This window comes from Mesoplodon mirus (genome assembly GCF_964341445.2).
Source record: "Mesoplodon mirus genome assembly, chromosome: 4".
NCBI classification, from domain to species: Eukaryota; Metazoa; Chordata; class Mammalia; order Artiodactyla; family Ziphiidae; genus Mesoplodon; species Mesoplodon mirus.
In genome coordinates, this window is record NC_138979.1 from 161,674,956 (window position 1) to 161,700,184 (window position 25,229).

A 25,229-nucleotide genomic window follows, 5' to 3' on the forward strand; every position below is an offset into this window, starting at 1 on the left:
CCTGATAATGTTCTTTATAACAGAAAGCTCCAAATCCAGGATCACATGTTATATTTAGTTGTCAAGTCTCTTTAGTCTCCTTTGATCTGGAACATTTACTCTGTCTTTTCTTGACTTTCATGACTTCAGCATTTTTTAAGATTTAGGCTGGTCATTTTGTAGAATGGCCCTCAATTTGTGTTTGTCTGATATTTTTTCATAATTAGACTGAGGTTATGTACTTTTGGCCAGAATGTCACAGAATGTTCTTATTGCATTAAATCCAGTGGTACATGATAACTATTTAGTGGTGTTTGAGCACTGAAGACAATGTCTGACAGATTTCTCCACTGTAAATTTACTTTGTTTTCCCCTCTGTAATTAATAAATATCTTATGAAGAGATACTTTGAGACCATGTAAAATCTCATTCTTCATCTCATTTTCACCCAACAATTTTAATATTCATTGATGTTTCTTGCCTGAATGAATTATTACTATGATGGTTGTGGAATAATGATTTTCTAATCCCATCATTCCTTTTACTTTTATTATTTGGCATTTTACTCCCAAGAAGAGTTTTCTCTCCATCCTGTTCATTTATTCATTTGTTTATATATACCAATGTGGACTTAAGGATTCCTGTGTTATTTAATGGGTTGTAATCCTTTACTATTATGATTTATTTTGATGCTCAAATTGTCCCAGATTTGGCCAATGGGAGCCCGTTTAAGCTGACTTTTGTGTCCTTCTGACATGTCCCTTCATTCTTTGAGCACAAGATATTTCAGGCTCATCTTCTTTCTCTGTCCCAGCCTGGAATCAACTATTTTCTCCAAGGAGCAGTGGTTGCTTTTAATGGAGGATAGTATTTAGACATACAGATCCAGGTGCTAGATATGCTCATTGTTCTGGGGTGTCTCTGCTATCAGGTTCTTGCAATGGACATACCTAGGAAATATGTGTATAGATACACGTACATGTACACATACATACACATTTACATTTATATTTATTTCTGTATCTATATTGAAAATCAGGAGTTCATACAAATACCTCCAATTCTAGCTCAAAACTACAGCATTCATTCTAGCTTTTTCCCTTTCCATATTTTTTATCTTTTTTCCAACAGTGAGAAATCTGACTTCTATTATCTTCAACATATTTATTTACTCAGTCCTCTCTTGTGTAGCTAGTCTCCCAACCTCCCTGTCACTACCCCATTCAGATGTCCTCCTTGTGTGGACTTTGACCCTTGTGGGGCACCACCCTGTGTAGATAACCTCCTTGTACTGCCTCTGGGCTGCCTTCCCGTCCTGTCCACCATTTTCCTCACATGGACCCTGGCTGCCACTGGGCTTCAGGAAGGAAGGTCTGCGTTTTAAATGCTGACCAAGTTATTCAAGTTTAAAAATAAAAAACAACCTTTGTAGGTTAATCAGAACTTGATTAGTAGGCCAGATCTAAGACTAATGGGACCTCTGATGTAGAAAATAAGATGAAAATGTTGGAAAATGGTGGTCAGAGATGAATGTGGTTTGTTTAATCCAGATTTTAGTGAGAACCATAAACTCCTCCTGGGTTGGGAGGAAAGATGAGCATATACACCTGCCTTTCCTCTACATGGTCTTCTACATTCCTTGTTCAGCTGACTGAAATAAAGAGTGTAACACCTTTGCCCTTTTGGGTAACTTTTCCACTGAGCTTAGTTTTTTGTTTCTGTTTTCTCTGATTCTTACTTCTTCTTATACTTAGAAGAACTGTCACATTAATGATCTTGTCCTTCCTGAGTTTCAGAATATAAATGTCCCAGCTAAAAGGAAGACTAGGAAGAAGAAAACTTATTTTTTTAGAGATGCAGTCCTATTGAAAAAAGGAGGATAGGAATGACAGATGTGTTGGGTACCAGTTTACAGTTAACTGCTAGGCCTTTGCCAGTCTTTTCATGTTGACCAAATTAGATCAGGTACTTGTATTTAGAAGAGGAGAAAAACCTCTTTCTCTGAAGCAGAACCTTTTCCCTCCCTCTAAATCATTATTTTGGGGGAGAGATGGCAGGTGGTATGTCACTGTGAGGTAATGTCTGGTTGAGGCAGGCAGCCTCTGAGGCCTGCATGGGCCCCCTTCGCATTTCACAAGAATTCAGAGAATGACTATTTCCCGCTTGATTGGAGGATCTCTGACGAAGGAAGACTGGGATGTATAGGTAAGGTTTACTCACCACGGAGTGACATGGGTGAAGTTAAGTGATAACTGCTGGAAGTTTCTGGAAAACCTGAGGTCCTTCTCATGCATAGACGTAATGCTCCTCAGACTCTTGCCCCTTAGCCGTACATGCCTGGTCAACATTTTCTCTTTGTCCACATCCTTCTTCCTGGCCTCATGTTTGTTTATTTTAGTTTTGCGGGGTTTTTTTTTGGTTTTTTTATTTTTCCTTTTTCCACTCTTCTTCCTTTGGCTCTTGTAGATTTCTAGTACAGGGACTTAGGGAGCAGAGATGGTGGGTGAGTGAGAAGAAACAGAGGAGAAGAAAAATATTAAATGCTGCCCTTCAGTGTGGTAAAAATTCACGTTGACTTCATAGTCTGAGTAAGCACATGTAAATCATTTGTAAATCATGTGAACATAAACCTGTGGCCTTCCAGGATTTTTTTTCACACGCTTGGTTGTGCCTCTGGGGAAAACCACTTTAGTGAAGGGTGATAGGGTTAGAGTGGTATGTAAACGGGGTGATATTTACCATAACCGTTCGACGCGAGTGTACTTTTGTTGATGCTGAGCATCACTGGAAAGTTTTCTCTTTCCTTGGCTACTTCCTTCAGAGGCACATATATTTTATACTTTGGTCTTCTTTTGACAACAGTCCAGGATATCAAATTGCTGCTCTGTTTTCAGTGGGCTCCGTGTTTAATCCCTCTTTTTGCCGCCATTCCAAATTGAGGAATTAATCCACTCTAGGCTCATATTTATGCTGTTCTGCAGACTTAGGCTTTGTATGCTGTTAATGCTGCCATTATTGTTTTCTTAATTTTATAGATCAGTTCTGTTTTTTCCTATGGATGTGAGTTCTAAGTCCCTATATTATTATGCTGTCCTTTTTTTTCTTTTTGCATAATATTTTCCATAGAATGCTTTAGTACCAGGCACTGTGTAGGCACTCAGGTGTTTCTTGACAGGCTAATGTCCCATCATCCACAGCATCCTATACACAGTTTCCTTGACTGTGAATAACTTTGTTTTCATTTTTCATCTTTCCTATCCGTCTAAGGTTCTGTATCAAAAAAGCAGCATCTCGTGGTTAAGAACATGGGTTTTGGAGTCAGTGTGATCTGGGGCAAGTTACTTAATCTTCCAGATCGTATTTTTTTTTTTTTTTTTTGTAGTATGCAGGCCTCTCACTGTTGTGGCCTCTCCCGTTGCGGAGCACATGCTCCAGAAGTGCAGGCTCAGCGGCCATGGCTCACAGGCCCAGCCGCTCCGCGGCATGTGGGATCTTCCCTGACCGGGGCACGAACCCATGTCCCCTGCATCGGCAGGTGGACTCTCAACCACTGCGCCACCAGGGAAGCACCCAGATCATATTTTAATGTTCATATCTGTTTTAAAAATTAGACATAATGGTACCTCCTTCAGAAAATTGCTTTAGTGATTGAATTAAATGTGATATTGTACATGAAACACTTAGCGTGGGGGTTGGCACTTAAGAAGCACTCAGTATTTGAGGAGGATGCCACCTCCCTGTATTAATATCTCATTGATCCTGTATTTTATCGAAGCCCTGTTCCTGACACTTAACCTGTGTCTTTTCTATCAGGTTTGCCACCGTACGATATGACCAAGGAGCCAAGAATATTCGGAACCAGTTCATGCACCTGACCAATTACAGTGTGAATAAGAAGAGTGGAGACTATGTCAGGTACTGGCTGCGCCTGAGCCAGGAGCCAGGGAAGTTGGTCTCCGAGGCAGGCGTTGGAGAAGTGCAGAGTTAACTTGTTGCACTGGAGGAAAACTTTACGCTCATATCCATGTAACTTAGAGCTATTGGAGTCATTTCATGTAGTTTTGAGGCTTACCTGCTACGGCTTCTCTATTGCTTGCCCACCTACAATGTCCCCTTTCTCCACCAAAATATGCCTTCCTTCCCAAGTTTCGTCTGCCTCATTGTCAAGTTCCCTCACTTGACTTAGAGGTAGGAATTTTATAGGCATATGGAACTTTTTCGAAGTCAAGAAATTAGGTCATTTCAGCACTTGGCAAAATGTATCAAAAGCTTCAGAAATGGTTGTGCTCTTTGACCCAGCAATTCTGTTTCTAGGAGCTTAACCTTAAGAAATAAAGGATTTATACACAAGATTAGAAACAAGAATGTTCATCACTGTACATTGTCAGGTGGAAAAAGCAAGTTACCACACAGTACATGCAATTTAGTTTCTTTTTTGAATATGTAAGGTAACTAAAGCTGTTTTTTCCCCCCGAGGGGCTGTGGGAGAGAGAAGAAAGCTAGAAGGATATATCTTAAAATGTTAACAGTCGTTAACTATAATGGATGGGATTTTGGGTGGGGGATGTCTGTCTTCTTCTCTGTACTTTTATGTTATTTCCTAAGTTTTTCTAAAAGAAACACTTCTATGATCGGGGGAAAAAACGTTAGCAATAAATTAAATAAAGAAGAAATGAGGCCATCTCAGAAAAAGATTCAGTGGAACGGAGTACCAGCCCAGCTGTGTGGAAATATTCTTTCTGCTGTGTTTTCTTTCATCCTGATAATTTTGCCAGAAACTGGAAAAATAAAAAAGAAACCCAAACAGTTACTTTCTACTCAGACTAAAAATAGGTGCCTAGGAGGTCCAAGGAAAAAAAGAAAGGAATCTGGAAGTGATGGCATAGTTGCCGAAGCTGTATAGATTTCATTGAGTGTCCTGTGACCGGTGTTAGGAATTGGTTGAAGATGCAATATCCTGCACTTCGGAAGATGAGCAAAGATGCAACTGGTGGGTTGTGGGGTGGTGATAGGGAATAAGGGGGCAGCTGTAAAATACAGGTTTCGGATTGCAAGACCCTTCCAACAATCTGGGAATGTGCCCTATTTGCCGCTTTGTTGCTGTAGCGGTGGTGTACTTCATTACTTCTATTGTTGCTCTAGGGCATTCTCCCTTGGGTGATACCTCAAAAGGTATCCAAAAAAGCCGTGTCTATCACTAGACAGAAGGGAGCTTGCTTCAGATACCAGCACGGTTCTGTCCAGGGTTAACTCATTAAAATGCTGTGCTAGATTAGCTTACTAGCCCATCTAGACTCAGTTCTGGTCTGAAAATGGCATTAGAGGCCGGTTTGTGGGCTCATGTGACATTTACCTCAAAGGCAAGGTTAGTATCCCCAAGCATTTCAATCTGTTAATATTTTGTAACTATTCTTAAATTTGTTTACATTCTTTCACAAATTTCTTCTACTGGTTCATGATGCATAATTGTTTGGTTAAGGAGGAATTTGCCTTCCTTTCCCCTACCCCCCTCATTAAGGCAAGTTATATGCATTTTCATTTCAATGGAAGAAACTGGTACAAAGGCGTATATGACAAAAAGGACCAAGAAAAAGTGGGTGAGTGGAAGTCAGCAAAGGGAATATTTTTCTAAAGACCGATAAGGAAAGGAGGCTCTTTGTGAAAAATCTTGTTTCTAGAGCCAGGCCTAGTTGCATACGTGACATTGATCCATGAATTTGTTTTAGTTGTGATGATCCGGAAGTGGAGGATTATGGGAACAAATGGAGCATGAGTGCTATGCTTAGGTATCTGAAACAAGAAGGCAGAGATACAACTGGTGAGTACCAGGGCTTTTTCCTTTTTGACTTCTCTTCTTCGTATAACTGTACTATTATCTCTAACCAGGAGTCATTCTCTCGAATTCTAATAGTGTTGCTGAGATGTCTGATGGGATCATTGTTCTTGGTGTTAATTTTTCCTGCCCTTTACAAGATGGAGAACAACAAGCTTACTTACCATGGCTCCCCAAATCCCTTCTCTTGTTTCTAGTTTGGAAGACAACTTTTTCCTTTAGTTTTTAGGGAATTTATCCTTCTTGAATGTTGAACTGCTCACTAAAATACGGTCAGCTTTTTACATAACAAATTGTCTATCTCCATATTGGCCCTGAGTTCACATTTTCCTAAGGCAATCTCTTTCATTCCTGTTGATGAATTGGAGAATGGACAGTGTCAAGTTTGAGTACACAGGCTTGGAATCAAAATGGACACTGTCGCTGAGCCTTGAGCAGAATGGGAAGCAGTGTGCCAAAAGGCCTATCTCAGTCCACAAAGGGAAGGGTGAGAGGAGGAGAGTGAGAAGCGGGGAAGGCTCCTTTTCCAGTCTGTGTCTGTCTCTTGTCATAGGAGACCACTTGAGTACATCTCCCAGCACCTGCATTCTTGCCTATGTCCCTCTGTTCACAGACATGCCTTCTCCTGGAGCACCCATTTGCAAGACTGCCACACGGAGACTTCTTTGAATGAGCACATGTGCTGTTATAAATTATATTGTGTTCTGGAATCCAGTCCTAATTCATGCATTATAGTGTTTTTTTTTTCTTCTGTAGCGTTGATGGCCCATGTAGAAGACCTGATCATTAAGACTGTAATCTCTGCTGAACTAGCTATTGCCACAGCCTGTAAAACTTTTGTTCCTCATCGCAGCAGTTGTTTTGGTAAGGAGACTCAAGAAGCTTAACATATTTTGTGAAAAGGGGCTTGGGAAGTTGGGATGGGATACTGGGGTAGAGAGGCTTAGTGATTCTACAAGGGTAAAAAGTATGTGGTGGACTTTTCTTTCTTTCTAAACTCACGTAGCATATGAAGAGGCCGGTGGTGAACTTAGTTGGAGGTCCCCTGAGGACTAACTAGCTTTCGGTGCGGGAAGCAGGGATTGTAACTAAAGTGTGGGTCTCTTTGTCAGAGCGCAATCAGAAAAAGTCTGCAACGGACTGTACAGGAATCCAGCTCTAACAAATATATTCCAGAGCTCTTTGGCAGCCAGACTGGGAACTGTTCCAAGAAGCTCTGGCTGGTACCAGTATGTGCTTTCTCCCATTTTCCAATGGCTCCTCCTTTTTGTTTTAGTCTTCTTTCTGGTGGGTTCTCCACCCCCACCCCCACCCCTTCTTTCTTCCCTTCCTCTTCCTCCTCCCCTTCTCTTCTCTCCCACCCCTAATTCCCTATTTGCACAGAGAAAGAGTAAGAAGCAGATCACAACTACTGCACCAGGAAGCCTGTTGCTCACTGACCCGCTAGTTGTGACCGTAGCACCGAGGGTGCCTGCCCCCGTTTGCTCTCTGTGTGGATGTGAGTCCTTAGTGATTGTTGGTATGCATGTCTGTGCAGTCACACAGGCTTTCAGCAGGTGGCAGGCTGTGTTAGTAAAACACGGTAGGGTCATTGATGGGGGGATAATTAAAGGAATACAGTAGGAGACAGCGTAACAGAGAAGTAAAGAACATGGGCTGTAGAGCCTGACAGACTTAGTTTGAGACCCATTCGTACCCCTTATTAGTTTTCTGATTTTCAACAAGTTACTCTAATCCTGTTTCCTCAACTATAACATGGCAGTAATGATGGTACCTACCTTCTAAGAGTACCTTGAAGGGCAAATGAGATGACGTACGCAAAGCATATTTGTACTCCATAAAAAAATTTTTTAATTATTTTTATAATTAGACATTATAATTCTTGATCTCTTTAATAGATTATCATAACAGCCTGTACGTGAGGGGCACTAAACAAAGGGAAATGTTGAGACTCTGAATAGAAGATGGTAGATGAACCAGGACCTAAAATTATACAGGCAGAAAAGAGGTTATGATATGTGTATATCTTCTTAAAATGCAAATATGTTCATGTCTTCTAAAACCCTTAAATGGCTCCCTAGGCTTAACTTGTAAATAGAACCTTGATAGGACTTCAGAGCTTCTAAGGATCTGACCCCAGCTGACTTTTCTAGAATTCCATTTCCCCTCCTACACCTTAGAATCCAGTGGTGCCACTGAGGACTCCATGCCTTTGTGCCTCTCTGTAGGTCCTGCAGTCCAGCTAGACTCTGCCCCTGTCTGCCCTACACACTCCTGTTTGTTCTGAGACTCAGCTTGACGTCTCCTCCAGGAACGCTTGCCTAACAAAGTGCCCTGTTGCGTCTCCTGTCTCCTGCTGTTCTGTACTTGTTCCATTATGTTCTCTTCCTACCGGTAGTCACTGAGCTTATTGTCTTGAATTCTTAGTAGTCACTGTGTCTCCCCTTCCACTCTCACCCTGTTTCTGCCGAACCAAACCTTTTATCATCTCCGTGGACCTCCCAGCTCTTTTCCTAACCCTTTGCCTTCGCACCTGCTTTATCCCGTGCCTGAAATATCTTTCTCATGTTACTTTACCTAAAAGATAACTGACATCTTTTCAAGATAAAGTCAAGTATCACTTCTTCGGTGACGTTTTCCCTAAGTCTTCCCATCAGAGTTAGCCACCTCGACCCCAGCACTCTGTTCAGTCTCCAGCGACCCCCTGCATGTACTTTAGTTCCTGTTTACGTGTCTGTCTCCCCCGCTGGACTGGAGGCTCCTTGAAGACAGCAACAGCGTCTCCCTTGTTTTTGCGCCTTCTGTGCATAGCAGCATTTTTTGCTATTGGAGGATGTCCGGGAAATGTTTGTTGAATGAATGATTGGTCTTGCTTTAATTGCCTTTTGGTGGCCTGACGGTAGGCTTCCCAATGGATCTGGTGTGGTAAGGGCCGGGGGCTCTTAGAATTATTGCAGACTTTTTGAGGAGGGGGTGTGGGAAATATGACTCCAACTGCAAAAACCTTATTAGATTAAAAATAAAATTAAACATTTCTTTTCTACATCTACTTGGCTCTTCTGTGAGAGTAAATTTCTAGTAGCTCTTAATGTAAAAATCTCTGTTCTGGAAATCATCACAAGCTCTTCTGAATGTTTCCTTTTCTATTTTATTTCATTACCAGATTGCCTTTTGGAAGCTTAAGAATTTCTTGACCTTAATGGCATTAGAAGTTCTGATGTGAGAGAAGCAGTGACTTTCTCTGACTCAGTGAAATGCCCCCTATGACTGTTTCATCAGCCGTGGGTCTCCAGCCCCCTCCCTGCTTGTGTTCAGTTTTAATAAACAGTGCATCTGGAGTTTTTTAAACTGTTGACTATCTTCTTGGCTTTTGTGGTTCTAATTCCACTTCCTGTCAGCCCTGGGATTTTGTGTGCTTCATTAACTTCCCCCATCAGAAATGATTTTGTATACGTGTGTCTATTTGTGTGAATCTCTTTGCCACCCACTGGTTCCCACCCTCCCCTGGGGTTTAAGTTACAAGGAATAATCTGGGTTTTTTCTTTTGTTTTTCATTTGTTTTAGAGTAAACAGGAATTGAGAGCTTCCCAGAAGAATTTGGCTTGAACAGAGCATTGGTGTTTGAGAGGAAGCTAATAGTCTGGTGATGGGGTTCACTATATTCTTTTGGTTGTTGTTTCTGCCTTTCCACATTATATGGATCTTTGCCAGAAGCATTCCATTAGTATCTAAGTGTTTCTGGCCTATGATTTCTTTCCCACACTCCCACCTGTAGTGTCCAGCTATGTTTCCAGGTAGGGTCAATATTCCCATTCCTTTGTTTATTTATGTAGTTAACTCTTCTCAGTTCCTGCTGTGTTCAAGGTGTAGATTATGAGTTTGTTCCTCTCAAACCAAATTTCACATGGGATGATATATACAAATACCTGCATTGTATTAATAACATTTAAATGTAGGCTTAGGAGCCTCACAAACTACCAGAAACTTAGCCATTTGATGCTTTTTAATAGATTTGTACATCCGGAAAGGACCTCAGAGAATAATTAATCCATATAAAGAAATTGAGGCCCTGAGAAATTAAGACCCTTGCCTCAGGTTCTAGAGCTAGTGAGTGGGAGAACTCAGATGAAAGAGACTCAGCTTGGAGAAAGGGGGTGAGAAGATGGGTTTTGGCAATCAAGTCATCTTGGTCATAAGACTCTTGATCAGTAGAATTTTTGATGCCTCTCCCAATAAAACAGACTTTTGACAGTCTAATTTTTACTGCCTTCAGAATTCTGAAAATGTGGTACCATGTGAAATATATGCTTAAACAGCAACCCTATAAATAGGGTTGCTTAGGAAATTGGCGCTGTGAGATTACTGGCTATGAGAGCAGCTTTTTTTTTTTGAACAGTTGGAGAAAAACAGCCAGCCAAAAAGAGGATGTTAGCTATCCTTTAAAGATGCTGCTGCTGACAGTGGTTTCATCTATGTGTGTGAGGATGGCTGAAATGACAGGCTATGACCATGGTCTTCTCTAGCCTGAGAGCATATGAGCCAGCTGTCCTGCCACTTGTAGACTTGATCAGACTGGCCTTGTTTAGGTAACACCAGTGACATCTTTGTTCAGGACAAACCGTGCTCAGTATATCGTGTTATGTTGGATGGATGCTGGTTTGGCCTTTTATTGGTATTGTTTAAGACCATTTCACAGGGTAAGCTGACATCCTTAAAGTGGGGGTGTCTGTAAATATTTGTTGGAGGACTGGAAGTAGGCAGCATACATTTTATAATGGAAACCACTTGACCAACAAGAAAAATAATGAAAGTCATCAAACAGCTCACTTCTTTTTTTTTTCTTTTTTTTTTTTTTTTGCGGTACGTGGGCCTCTCACTGTTGTGGTCTCTCCCGTTGTGGAGCACAGGCCCCGGACATGCAGGCTCAGCAGCCATGGCTCACGGGCCCAGCCACTCCGCGGCATATGGGATCTTCCTGGACCGGGGCACGAACCCATGTCCCCTGCATCAGCAGGTGGACTCTCAACCACTGCGCCACCAGGAAAGCCCAAGTTCACTTTTTGAAAATACTGTTTTCTGGCTTATCTCATGCTCCTGTTTAGATGGGAAGTTTACTGTAGAAGGGACTTAGAAGAAAGTACCTACTGTTTGTCAGGCACACTTCATTGGTTATTTCCTTTAGTCCTCTTAAGAGTTTTGTTGGTGTTTATTACTCATGTTTTATAGACAAGGAAAAAAGATTCAGAGAGGTTAAATCATTTGTCCCAGGTCATGCTGTTAATAAATGGCAAAGCCAAGTGTGAGAGCCAGGTCTCTCTGGCTCATTTTCCACCCACATGAAGACAAGTTCTGATGTGTCCAGCCATTTTTGGCGCACTCCATATCCTGGATTCTCCTTCTGCTCTCCTGTAACTAGATCTCAGGAAAAATGATGTCATCCTTTTTAGCACATCAGGCCTAAAAAAGGGTATTCTTTCTGCTCTAATCAGCAGTACCTAGTTCTAGATATTCCTCTCAAATCTACCTTTGCATATGGTCGCCAGATACCATATTGATTTATTGGACTAGTTAACAAATTGGCTCTGGGCTTTTTCTTTTATTTAGTTCATTTTCCTGTGGGATTTTGATCTGTTTTTTTTCCAAATTTTCCTTCTGAACCCCAGATAAAGACTTCCTCCTTAGGTTTTCAACTCCAATCCACAGCCAAGGTGAAAAGAATTTCCTTTATACAATAGCATTTGACTGACAGCAAGAACTGGCTAATGTCAGCTCTTTCCAATTTCAGGGATTACAGCTTCAGCTGGGACTTTATTTCTGGGGAGGGTTAGTGGGTTGATTCCAAAACTAGTGGTGTGACATGTTTAGTAGTCTCTTAGGACTTGGATGCATTGTTATTTCCCTATCAAATCTTTTTTTCCTCCCTTTCTAGACCATCTTTTATTAAGTTTTTCCTTAATATGTCTTAATATGTAAAAATCGTAATGAGAATTTCTCTTATTTTCTTTATGATTGGTGGCTTTATTATGAGTATTAAGTCTTGCAGTTAGGGTCATTTTGGGGAAGTAGCTGCAAATTATTTTGTCTTTCTCAAAAATTGTAGTGTTTTACATTAAAAAATTTTTTAATTAAAAAATTTATTTTCTTCTTCTCTTTTTTTTTTTTCTATCAGTATTTTCTTGATTGCTTCCTATGTGCTTCGTATAATGCAGACTGTTTGCTATAGAGCAGTGCATGAGACATGGCCCCTGCCCTCAGGTAGTGGGAAGAACCAGACATGAAATGACACGGGACAGTACAAGTAGCAGAGTGACTCAGGTACTCTTGGAATACACCAGGAGTTACCAGCTATGCCTAGAGGAGCCAGGGAAGGCCATTCCTAGCAGAGGGAATATGACATGCAAACTACAGTGTCATGACAGGATGTGGCATGTTCTGAAATGGAAAGTTCAGCGTGACTAGATGTAGCCTGAGTTGGATGAAGTGATGAGTGATAAGGTTATGGAAGTAGTTTGGGGACCGATTGTAAAGGACTGGCACGTTTAAATTTATCCTGCAGACAATAGACAGCCACCAGAGTTGTTTGAGCAGCAGAACAACAGGATTATTATTTTTCCTTTAACTTTTATCATGACTTGACCCAAAGCTTGGTGTGACAGAATTATAACACAGGGAATACTGTACAACATTATTAGAAGTGACTAATTTAAAATCCTCCAGGAACCAACCTGACATCAGCGTCTGTTGCTGGGCCAATTCACTGCCTGTCTCTCTATCTGACTGTTAGGTGTGTGTCTTAGAAAGGTAATTCTTATGGCCACGTGGAGAATGGACTACAGTGGGGAGAGACTAGTGCTAGGGAAATGATTTGGTGGTAGGAGGTACCCAGTGATAATATACACTTAGTCATGTGACCCAGCACTCCCACTCATAGGTATTTACCCAAGAAAAATGAAACCATACGTTCACACAAATACCTTTACATGAATGTTCATAGCAGTTTTATTCATAATCGCCTAACATTGGAAGCAGCCCAAATGTCTATCAGCTGTTGAACAGATAAGCAAATTGTGGTCCATAAAATGGAATACTACTGAGCAGTAAAAGGAATGAATTACACTACTGATATGTGTGACGACATAGATAAATCTCAAACGCACAATGCTAAGTGAAAGAAGCCACTCTCAGAAGGCTACATACCATGTGATTCCATTGATTTGACTTTCTGGAAAGGGCAAAAATCAGATCAGTGATTGCTGGTGGATGGGGAGTGAGGATTGACTGCAGAGTGACAAAGGGAATATTTGTGATAGAATTGTTCTGCATATTGACTGTGATGACAGTTAAATAACTATACATTTGTCAAAACTCATGAAACTTTATAATTTAGAAGGGTAAACTTTATGTAAATTATACCTCAGTAAAACTATCTTAAAACAAAAGATAATGATAGATGGATGAACCTAAAAAACATGCTAAATGAGAGAAGCCAGACTCAAAAGAGTGTATGCTTCCATTTATATGAAACTCTAGAATAGGCAAAAATGATCTATGGGATAAGAAATAAGAATAATAGTTGTCTGGGGGTGTGGCGACAGGGAGCAGGGTATTGGCCAGGAAGGGGCACGAGGGATCTTCCTGGGGTGATGGAAATGTTCTGTGTGTGTTGATATGAGTGTGGGTTACATGGATGTATCAAGACTTATCAAATAGTACACTTAAGGCCTGTCCATTTCATTAAATATATAAATTTTACCTCAAAAGGGAATATAGAAGAAGGGCTGGATTAAAGAGAAACAGAGAGAAAGAGATCTGGTAACGTGATGGATTTGGGAGATGGTAAAAAGAGTGTTTCTAGCTTTGGAGACTAGCGCTTGGGGTTTTCGAAGATGAAGAATAATGGGAAGCCAAACAGGTTTTGGGAGAAGATAACGAGCTGTGTTTTGTTGAGTGTTAAGTACCTGTGGGATATCCTAGTGAAGATGTCTGCAAGGCATTTGGAATTATGGATTTGGTGTCCAGGAGACACTTGACTAAAGATACAGATTTGAATGTCATCATCATAATGTTAATTGCAGCCATGAGAATACATGAGATCACCCGAGAAGAGAAGTAGCACTGAGAAGGAAAGAGACCTGAGGATGCTACCCTGAGCAAGCCTACCAGTGACTAGCTGGGCAGAAGAGAAGGAATGAAAGAAGGAGAGAAAGGAGGAGGACAATCAGAAGAGAGCAGTGTCCTGGAACCAAGGGAGAGGAAAGTTCCAATAAGTAAGGGTTGTCTACGGTTTCAGATACTTGGGCTTAAAGCAGCAAGGTGGTCTTTGGGGATCACAGTGAGAATAGTCAATTATTAAAGAGTGGCAGCAGAAGCAAATTTTTATGGGCCAGGGAGTCAGTAGGCGTTAAGAAAGTTAGATTGCTTTTTCAAGATGCTGCTTGAGGGCTTCCCTGGTGGTGCAGTGGTTAAGAATCCGCCTACCAGTGCAGGGGACATAGGTTCGAGCCCTGGTCCAGGAGGATCCCACATGCTGCGGAGCAACTAAGTCCGTGCGCCACAGCAACTGAGCCTGCTCTCTAGAACCCGCGAGCCACAGCTACTGAAGTCTGTGCACCTAGAGCCCCTGCTCCACAACGGGAGAGGCCACCACAATGAGAAGCCCGCGCACCACAGCGAAGAGTAGCCCCTGCTCAACGCAACTAGAGAAAGCCCGCGTGCAGCGACGAAGACCCAACGCAGCCAAAAATAAAATAAATTAAAAAAAAAAAAAAAAGATGCTGCTTGAAAGAAATAGTGGGGTAAGGGTGCTAATGTAAAATACGAGGTGGAGTCAGGCTTCTTACCGTTCACTAGTCACATTTTCAAGCTTGTTTTGATTTGGCTGGGGGTTGAAGGAAATATATCTCACCAAGGAAAATTTTCTTGAGGAAACATTGTTGAATAAGGTGGTAGCAACAGTCCTTTAAAAATACTTGCTTTTCTGTCACGATGAAGACAATGCAGAGGAACAAAGAAAGTAGCTCTCAGAACTGGAAAAGCCTAGCTTGCCTACACCTTTTAATGACAGGAACCCTGGTGTATCTCATCCTGGATACTGAATTTTTGAAATTGTAGACACTGCTGCTAAAACACACAACATTAAAAGGTGAGGAAATTCAATATTCTCAGTACAATCTATTGATACTTTTTACCGTTTAAAATCTTTAATGTCCTCAGAAAAGACCAATCATAAGTTAAAAGGGCCATTATAAGGACTCTAGTAGCCTGCCAAGGACCCAAATGCTTTTGATTAAGCTGAGTTGATTGCTGTAAGAGATAAACCTGATACAAATGCTCTCTTTTTCACCCCAATCCTCTCCCCCAGTTCCTGCCTCTCAGGTGAGCTGGGCTTTGCGCTGTGTTGCAGTGCTATCACATACCCCACTCTCAAGTGATGGTAGATCCAAGCCTGGTGCATGTACAGACGTTAGTTAGATTTAAAGCTGATTTTGAGATCGTTTAGCCCTGGTGGGATTTATTCACCTGAGTGAAAATTAAGATGCACCGTAAAGGGTGTTTTCTCTCTTTGGGTTGTTTTTTTGTTTTTGTTTTTTCCTTTCCCCTTACTTTCCACATTATAGGTTCTCAGCCTTTCAGCTTAGATTCTTGGAATCTGCCTCTTAACTGGGGAGACAGTAAAGTAAATGTGTCGGTTGCTTATTGTGAGGTGTTTAAATAATGGGTCTTACTGATTGTTTTTCTGATTTCAATTTGTGTTCATTTGTGGCTGATTCTGTAAATCTGATCAATATGTGCACCAGTCATTATTCTCACCCCATTCCTTATGCTATTATTATTATTATTAATATTACCACTTTATGAAATAATTGAATTCTGTGCTTCAGCTTTTAAAAACTGAAGAGAATGTTATTTTTCTTGAATCAGACTCATTATACTTTCTCTGCTTGTGTAATTTTAACATGGATTTGTAGTTTTTGTATTTAGGTTTTTCCTTTTAAATGTGTTTACTAGTGCTGTATCATAGAAGGGGGGGAGTATACCATGGGATGACTGAAGATCAGGTAAAGAGAATGTACCAGCTATAAAAGCTATGAATGTGCTACCAAAAATGAGATAGGTAAAGGAGCTTTCTTTTCTTTACACCTTTAAAGTATAGATAGTATATGATTTTTGTGGGGTTACATGAAGGTGAATCCTATCTCAGACTCTCTTATAGTTTGTGATTATTTTTGCAAATTAAATGGAATCCTAAATAAGCACTATGGAAACCAACTCCTTCATGCAAACTTTACCTGAGAGAGAATTTGAATATGAATGTCTACCTGAATCTATGTTGCCTAAATAGGAATTCTGGATATAGGTTAGCTGAGCATCTGGAGATTGACAAATGGTGATTAATAAAGAGAATAGGGGAAGCCAGAGGGAGCTAATAAAGTATCAGAGAGAGAGATGATTCCCCCATGCTCCACAGTGAATAAAAGGTGGTGTGGTGAGGAGGATCCAGGTCTCTAGATTCCCATTACACCAGACTTCATGTTCTAGAAGAGAATCTTTGGCACCATCTTTTTAGAAGCCTACATTTGTTCTATGTTTTTGAGAGGATTGAGAAATGGGAAAATCCTTCTTGAAGTAAAGAAATGTGTTTCAAAGTGAATTTCTGGAAAATACCTGGTTGTGTTCCATGGCTGTGAGCTGTGTGGCTTGTGACCTCTGGTCGAACTGTAAGGAAGCTAGTCTTTTCTCTTGGGAAGAAGGTGTGTGCAAACAGTTTATCTGAGGGACACAGAGTGGGATGTTTGGGAACAAGTGGGGCTTCTGAAAGTCTGATGTCTTTGATGTATGTATACTAAGGAGGGCTGTGGAGAGGGCCTCATTTTTTTTCTTCTTCTTTAATATTTATTTATTTGGCTGTTTCGGAATCTTTGTTGCAGCCTGCAGGATCTTTCGCTGCAGTACATGGGCTTCTCTGTAGTTGTTGCACACGGTCTCCAGAGCATGCAGGCTCAGCAGTTGCAACACGCGGGCTTAGTTGCCCTGCAGCCTGTGGGATCTTAGTTCCCCAGCCAGGGATCAAACCTGTGTCCTCTGCTTTGGAAGGCGGATTCTTAACCACTGGACCGTCAGGGAAGTCCCCAAGAGGGCCTCATTAATAATAACAATGAGGGACTTCACTGGTGGCTCAGTGGTTAAGAATCCGCCTGCCAATGCAGGGGACACGGGTTTGATCCCTGGTCCGGGAAAATCCCACATGCCATGGAGCACCTAAGCCTGTGTGGCACAACTTCCGAGCCTGCGCTTTAGAGCCTGCTAGCTACAACTGCTGAGCCCGTGTGCCACAACTACTGAAGCCCACACTCTCTAGAGCCCACACGCTGCAGCTAATGAGCCCATGTGCTGCACCTACTGAAGCCCACGTGCTCTAGGGCCCGCGTACTGCAACTACAGAGCCCACCTACTGCAATTACTGAAGCCCACGTGCCTAGAGCCCGTGCTGCACAACAAGAGAAGCCACCGCAGTGAGAAGCCCATGCACCTCAAGGAAGAGTAGACGCTGCTCACTGCAACTAGAGAAAGCCCGCGCGCAGCAACGAAGACCCAATGCAGCCAAAAAATATATAATAATAATAATAATGAGAGTAAAGTTTGCCAGCTGAGGTTCCAAAGTTAGCCTCTCATCCCTGCATTCTGGGAGAAGAGCCTGCTAATGGTTCTGGCTTTGGTCTTTGTAACATTTGGGGACTTAGGGGACAAGAATCAGTAAAGAATCCAGAAGCCATGGAAATTTGATCTCTGGCTCCCTCCATTATGGCTCGTCACGGTCTTGCTTGGCTGCCACTGGCTCCCTCCTTTCTCTTCTGTCTTTCTGTGTTGGGCCAGTGTATTTTATTTTCTATCTTCAAAGAGGAATTGAAACCATAGAGGGGAAAGAATAAATATGTTTTATGCTTGGATGTCTTCTTGACCTAGGTTGCAAAAGTAAGGTCTTGGTTTAAGAAAGTGTAATGGGAAGATCCTAGAGAGGTGCCTTCTGTAGATGTTCCTGTTTTCAGAATGTGGTGGGGGAAGTAGTGGGGGAGAACAATCTAGAACAAGCCCAAAGCAGCATTGATATTGGATGCACTTGTTGCATTCCTTTTCCTAACAATTTTTTTTTTTTACCCTTCCAGGCAGCAGCAGAATCATGCTGGTTAACTTCTAGAGTCAGGTCACTTTCTGTGTAGAGCTCAGGAATGTCAATAGAATGGATGATAGAAACTGGAGTTTTATAGCATTATTTTCTTATTATCTCTAGAACTTGATTTCTCTTGGACTTGAAAGTTCTCTACTTCTATTGCCTCTTGATACTTAGCAAATCTCTAGGGCTTTGATGGGAGTTGATTGGATTGAACCTTCCAGATCTTTGTTTGGTTGTGACATGGAAAATGATCTTGTGTATTGTGTTATGTTGTACTTCTAGAACTCTATGGCTTTGACGTGCTCATAGATTCTACTCTGAAGCCATGGTTGTTGGAAGTGAATCTCTCTCCCTCTTTGGCCTGGTAAGTAGTCTATTCCATCAACTAGAAAAAGACAAACCTTCAATAAGCAGCTCTAAAACACTTTTTTTTTTTTTTTGGTCATTTCTCTTGGCACTAGATTTTTTTCCCCATGGTTATTAGATTGAGATGACTAGAATTTCTGAATTTGGGGGATTTGTGGTATATTGTCAGAGTCCATATTGCAACCATGGACCCCTATCTTACTAGTCAATTTGCAGTCTCTGTTTACTGTCTTATTGGGCTTCTAAGGGATGCTTCTTTCATTTTTATCCCCAGTGTGCTCCCTCTCGCACTCTCTTTTTTTAAGCTTTGTAGGTGTTCTGCTAAGGGTAAAGAAATACATGAGATATTGCATTTCCTTCGCCACCAAAAGTTTATACATACTCTAATCCACATATACCATAAAGTTATAGAGCTGGGCCTAGGGTAGTGTAGATAATATCTGGTCCTTTTATCCTGTCCACGTCCTGGTGTTATCCATCCAAGGTTAAAGCCTAAAGACTTCAAACAATCTTTAAAAAAAATTATTTTAACCTATCTGTTGTTTAGAAGAAGGAAAGAAACTTATTTTTCAATACCAGAGAAGATTCTGCTTCTACCTGTGGCTACAGCCAGAGTTTCTGTTAGCTTTATGCTTCTCTAAACAGCTAGAAAACCCAAGAGATTTATGACAGAGACCACCCAGCTGCTGCATTTTTAACAATGAGAAATTTTGGGAAAATGCCAAGTAATCAAATAAAGACAGACTGACTACTTTGTAGGGTGGGAGTTTGGCTTACCCCCAGTAGTAAGGTGTAGAGCTGGATAATACAGATGCTTCAGATGTTGTGCTACACTTTGGTTAAGTCAACGTTTTGCAGATTTCCCGGCAATGTACATTATACAATGTTAGAGAGCCCCAGGATAAGGCATTGGGTCCAGCAGCCAGAGGAATCTGGTTTCTGGAGGAACACCTCAACTCCAAAGCCAGCATGGCATCACTGCCATAGGGATGCCCCCCGCTTTCGGACCATGTTGTTTCTGTTTCCATGTGGGTTCCTGCTGTATCATCTGGTGATATTTTGGTATAACTTGTTTTTTGCCTTCATTTGTAAGCCTGCAAGCTTAAGAAGATCGATTTAGAATGGAAAATGAAGCCTTAAAAAAAGTACAGAGATAGCCCAAGTTTCTTCTCTTGCATGTGAATGTGATTTGACTATCATAGCAGTAAAAAAAAAAAATTGAATGATGGGCACACTCATAAAAGAGCACATTAAAAATCTGAACCTCTCAAATCCACAGTGATAGTGAAGCAGTGTTATGACCTGTGCAAAGTTTGAATTGCACAATACCTTCTGGAATTAAAAAGATTGCATGTCGGGGATAAGCGCCTTAGAGCTGGGCCTGCCTTGCAGAGGATGAGTTTGATGCCAGGCTTTTATTTCTAGAATTTTTGCCCAGATGTTTTTTTTCCCCCATGGATTTGATGTGCTTTATGTGTATCTCCTCATTGACATTTGGTAGCTTTGCTGTATTAAGGCCTGTTGGGGGCAGCTATTCTGTTAACCTATAAAATTATTGATTGCTCTTTTCTTTCTTTGTTCTGTTAGTGATGCACCTCTGGACCTAAAGATTAAAGCCAGCATGATTTCAGATATGTTCACTGTTGTAGGTGAGTAGTAGTGTTTTCTGAAAACCCATATAAAACTTAAGCAGTGCATCCATTTTGTCAGGTTCTGTAGGTGTTGCCAATTGGCAGTTTCTCAGCCATGCTAAATGTTTTGTACTAAAAAATTATATTTTCAGGGAAGTGTTTATGTGTTTCTATTCCCCCTGGCTCCATCCTGCCCTGAGGCTGAACCACAACTAGGGCTGAGACCTAATTCCTGGGGCACAGGAATTAGGAGCTGAGGAAGAGAATTAAGCAAAGATCTGGAGATAATATATTTTTCTCTGAGCTGAGATAGTGAAACCCACTGAAGAGGCTTTGTTACGAAGGAGACTGGCTGTGTTTCTGCTAGGCAGTCTCTACTAGTGTCAGCACTCTTCCGTAGTGGTTATAACTGAAGCAGCCAAGGAAGAAATCCCTTTCTGAGTAGATAAGCCAAAAATTTGAGATGGAGATGGGCAGCTAGGTGGGTATGTTTTGGGCTTGGGGTTGTTGTTGTTTTAAGTACTCTAAAAGGACATGATAAAATACACTTGAAATGAACTAACACTTGGTGTACCAGCAAATGCCGTAAAACTTTGCTACCGTGTTCTCCTTAGATGAGAATTTGCTTCCTTTTAGGAAATAAGTGAAATGGGCCGAAGCCTAATTTCTTAAGCAATGGGTAATCTACAAAGCCCATTTTGGAAGTTGCCAATAGACCACCTTTAGCAGTTCCAGAAGTGGATCCTATAACAGGTCAAGACCCCTCACTTGCTTCTGGATTCTCCTGGTAAAAACAACATTATTTTCCAGACACCATCCAGGAAGCCACTTTGAAATAACTTGTCTTTATTAACAACTCTGTGTTTTTAAATGGTGGTTTGTGCTTTCACTCTGAAGTTCATCAAAAGTCTACATCTCGGGCTTCCCTGGTGGCGCAGTGGTTGAGAGTCCGCCTGCCAATGCAGGGGACATGGGTTTGTGCCCCAGTCTGGAAAGATCCCACATGCCGCGGAGCGGCTGGGCCCGTGAGCCATGGCCGCTGAGCCTGCGCGTCCGGAGCCTGTGCTCCGCAACGGGAGGGGCCACAACAGTGAGAGGCCCGCGTACCGCAAAAAAAAAAAAAAAAAAAAAAAGTCTACATCTCTTTTTCCATCAGTATCACATTTCAGCTCCCCATCTCTCCAAGGAAGGCAAACATATCTTACTTCTTTGCTCCAGTTATGGTGGTTCGAAGTTTAAGTGGAGTATGTGTATGGGAGAGTCCCGCCTAAACCTCCTGAGGATGGATCTCTGTAATATTTATGACAGTGAAACTGAGTTTGTCCATCTAAAGGAAAGGTGCAGGTAAATCTGCTAATTTCTTAGAAAATGGCAGGTTTTAATATTTCCCATTCCCCATTCAGGGTTTGTATGTCAAGATCCTGCCCAGCGGGCATCAACCCGGCCAATTTATCCCACCTTTGAGTCTTCCAGGCGAAACCCTTTCCAGAAACCTCAGGTAAGCAAATTCAGCAACAGGAAGCCCCAAAGAAGCTTATTGCAAAGTGGCAGCTGTTGTCAATGAGTGAGCAGAAGCGCTATGATTATAAGGTCACTTAGAGCCGGAGAATTGGGGGGCCATTCTAGACAGGAGGCAGTTATATTCAGCCACAGCTAATAGCTTATGCTTTTAATGCTTTCAAACCAACTTACTCTCTGCTTTTTTCTTTCTTTTCTTTTGGCTTCTTTTTTCATTGTCTTTTCCTTTTTTCTTTCTCTCTCTTTTTAAAAATCACTTTCTGTTTTCTCAAATTGATATGCTCATAAACGAGGCACAGAGAGGGAATCTACAAATTCCTCATCATTACTCTGCTGTATTTTTTTTAATTAATTAATTTATTTTTCGCTGCTTGGGTCTTTGTTGCTGCGTGCGGGCTTTCTCTAGTTGCAGTAAGTGGGGGCTACTCTTCGTGGTGGTGTGCAGGCTTCTCATTGTGGTGACTTCTCTTGTTGCATAGTACGGGCTCTAGGCACATAGGCTTCAGTAGTTGTGGCTCGCGGGCTTCAGTAGTTATGGCTCGTGGGCTCTAGAGTGCAGGCTCAGTAGCTGTGGCTCACGGGCTTAGTTGCTCTGCGGCATGTGGGATCTTCCCGGACCAGGGCTCAAACCCGTGTCCCCTGCCTTGGCAGGTGGATTCTTAACCACTGCGCCACCAGGGAAGCCCTGCTGTATTCTTTTTGATCTTCAGACTAGCTTCGCAGAGAAGATGCTCAATTGAAATAATATCTTCTCTACATGTGAGTCTCTTCACAGGGACCCTCAATGATCATGAGGTGTTGATTGAAGTTAAATGAGATAAGTGCCTGCAGAAAGCTGTGCATGTGTGTCTGAAACATCATCTGACCCAGTGTGGCTCCAGTCTGTGTACTCTGCATTTTTGTTCCAGTTAAACCAATCAGCTCATCATTCTGCCTACCTATTCCATCATCTGATCAGTCTCCGCCCATCTAGACCTGACTAGTTTCCACTTGTGTTTCTTTGCCTCTGACGTTTCTTCTTATCCAAAAGGTCCACTTTCCTCCTGTCTTCCCATCTGGATTGATTACCTCACCTGCTCAGAAGTTTGGAGGTCGTTTCTTATTAAATCCATTCCACTCTGTCATGACCTTTTCTTTTCACTGCAGCATTATTTACTGGTTCTTTATTGCATTGTTTTGCATTCATTGACTTGTTGCCTTTAAATTGTCCAGTACTCCTCTGCTAGATTGTAAGCTCTTTGAGGGCAGAAACAGCTGCTGCTTCTCCCTGTCCCTCCCCTTTCCCTTACTTCACCCCTCCTATGTTCCCCTTACCTCCACTTTAGCCCTCTGCCTCTCCCTTTTTTCCTCCCAATTCTCTTCCTTTTGCTTGCTGGTCTCATGTAGATTACTGCTACTTCTGTTTGCTAAGCTTACGTACCATTATTTATTCACATAACTTTCCATTAGAACAGGGTTTGCAAACTCAGATGCCTCTAGGGGCTTCAGAGAGACAGTGTAAAAGGGTAACTAGGGTCTGGTAGGATACAGCTAAGACTGCTGTGACTGCAGTAAACTGGGCAGTGCATGCTTCCTAGCAGAAGGGCAGCTCTTGTACTTAAGTGCTCTGGCTGATCGTTGCCATGCGTGAGCGTGGGCCAAGTGTTGTTAGATCTTCCTACTGTCAGGAGAAATCAGAAATCTGATTTTAAAATACTGGCAACGAGTTCAGTTTAAAAAATAATACTTTGCAGATGAAACATAGCATGTCCTTGAGCTGGATTCAGTTTATTGGTTGCCTGTGACCTCTTGCCTTAGAATTATTCCCTATTAGCATTAGTGCTGTGGTGTGGAACAGGGTGAACTATATTTTAAGGGATATTATCTTAGATTAGAAGTGAAACCAGGCAACAGGGTTGTACTTGATCAGTACATCACAGATTAAAGGGTTTTCTTTAATTTTTTAAAAATTGCTTTACAATGGTGTGTTAGTTTCTGCTTTATAACAGTGAATCAGCTATACATATACATGTAGCCCCATATCTCCTCCCTCTTGCGTCTCTCTCCCACCCTCCCTATCCCACCCTTCTAAGTGGTCACAAAGCACCAAGCTGGTAGAGGGTTAACCTAGGCGTACTAGGAAAACTGAATTTAGGCAATCGCGTTCCTTTGCAAATTGTTTTCTGCAGTATCTATGGCAAGAGCCACAGGACTGTATAAAGGATTACAAATGTTGCTGTGCATCTTTAACAGTTTCTGCAAGTCCCACTCGAGGAGTAGCTGTATGTCAATCTTGGATGAATTGATCCCTTTTCTTAGCTTGCCTGTCAGCTTTTACTGGTGACACTTTGCACATAGTGGAGACTCTATTCACTGTTTGTTCTGCTTACTGGTAGGTAATGGCATGACTTCATCCATGAGCAGTCCACAGGACACTTACTTAAAGGCTAAAGAAGCTATAGATTACATGTACTGTGTGAGACCATTTTATCAGGTAGAATAGTTAACTTCAGGATCTTCAGTACGTGACAGTAGGATTGAGTTCTCAGTGGTGAGAAGGTGAAACTGGACTGGTTATACCGCAGGAGAATGCAGTGTGAACAATAATAAATGCTCTAATCTTTTGAGAGCAAAATATAGGGCTTTGGCTTTTGCTGTCTGCTTGAAAATTATTTTTGTCACCATAGATGTAGGAGTTGGAAGATACAGGCATGTTAGGAAAAGATAAGGCTTTATTCCATTTTTCTGTCTTTTATAGCGTCCAGTATCTGCACAGTTCCAGTCATCAAGCACCAAACAGGTAAGTTCTGGATTGTTTGGAGATTTCATTCAAATTTTTATCTCCGTTCCCCAAATGAAAAGCCATTTAGTTTCACTGTTTCACAGTACATACTTCATGCACCTGCTTTTTTGAACAGTTTAATAATGTAAAATAGAATAAGTGAAAGTGAATGCACAGAGATCTTTTTGGATGTAGTATATAAGTGTAGAGGTTGCAGGAATTTATGAATCCTCTTTTTCTGATGGTAATTATGCTGTGATAGAGGCAGTTGAATTTAAATGATGAACAGAGTTTAGAGGCATATCTATTGTTCTGACCAAAATATTCCAGAAAAGAAATATCATAGTGCACAAGTAACCTTTCATTTGTTCAGACATCTTATGAAACATACCCTTGTCAGTAGCTTAATATTGGAAATGTTTTCACATTGGGTATTGGGCTGTATTTAAGTTTTTTAACAGATGACTTTTCTTATATGTAGTGATTTGCAGTTTTATGAATCTTAGAAACTCTGCCATATTTGGTGTCTCAGATGCTACGTTTAAAATAAAAACAAAATATGTTATCTCAGTCTCTTAATGATCAGCATTTGTCCTCTTTCTGTTCTTGTTAGCAGTATGTGAGATAAACTGTCGCTTTCTTCTATGCAGATTTTTTTTAACAGCTTTTGAAGTGATAGGATTTGATGCTTTGATATGAGTGATGTAGATGTTCTCATTTATAAGTGTGTCACTTGCAATTATTAGTTCTTTAGTAAAAAGCTCCAATATATTTACTTTGGCATTTGTAGATACAGTTTCTGGTAAGCTTGGAAGCTTGAATTATAACTTTCTTAGCTACTGTTTTTGATAAAGTGATTTACATGGTTTATATGAATCAAAGAAATGAAAAAAAGACTCACTGGCTGTGTTGTCTAGTATTTGGTAACTGATTAGTATGGTTTTGTAACACAAGTTTTGTTGTTTAGTT

General features: G+C 41.3%; 1 protein-coding gene across 8 annotated transcripts in view; it reads left to right on the forward strand.

Annotated features, from left to right (window-relative positions):
• The window catches only part of TTLL5 (tubulin tyrosine ligase like 5), a 315,626-nt gene that overhangs the window by 53,292 nt on the left and 237,105 nt on the right, over positions 1-25,229 (forward strand). For 5 of the 8 annotated variants that reach the window (XM_082618534.1, XM_082618536.1, XM_082618535.1 and 2 more), the window contains exons 10-16: positions 3,793-3,894; positions 5,706-5,797; positions 6,569-6,676; positions 18,267-18,348; positions 19,938-19,999; positions 21,385-21,479; positions 24,237-24,278. In XM_082618534.1, coding sequence (XP_082474660.1) covers positions 3,793-3,894; positions 5,706-5,797; positions 6,569-6,676; positions 18,267-18,348; positions 19,938-19,999; positions 21,385-21,479; positions 24,237-24,278 — 583 coding nt within the window. The remainder of the gene's footprint in view (positions 1-3,792; positions 3,895-5,705; positions 5,798-6,568; positions 6,677-18,266; positions 18,349-19,937; positions 20,000-21,384; positions 21,480-24,236; positions 24,279-25,229) is intronic. The other 3 variants (XM_082618539.1, XM_082618538.1, XM_082618540.1) reach the window with 1 other exon arrangement.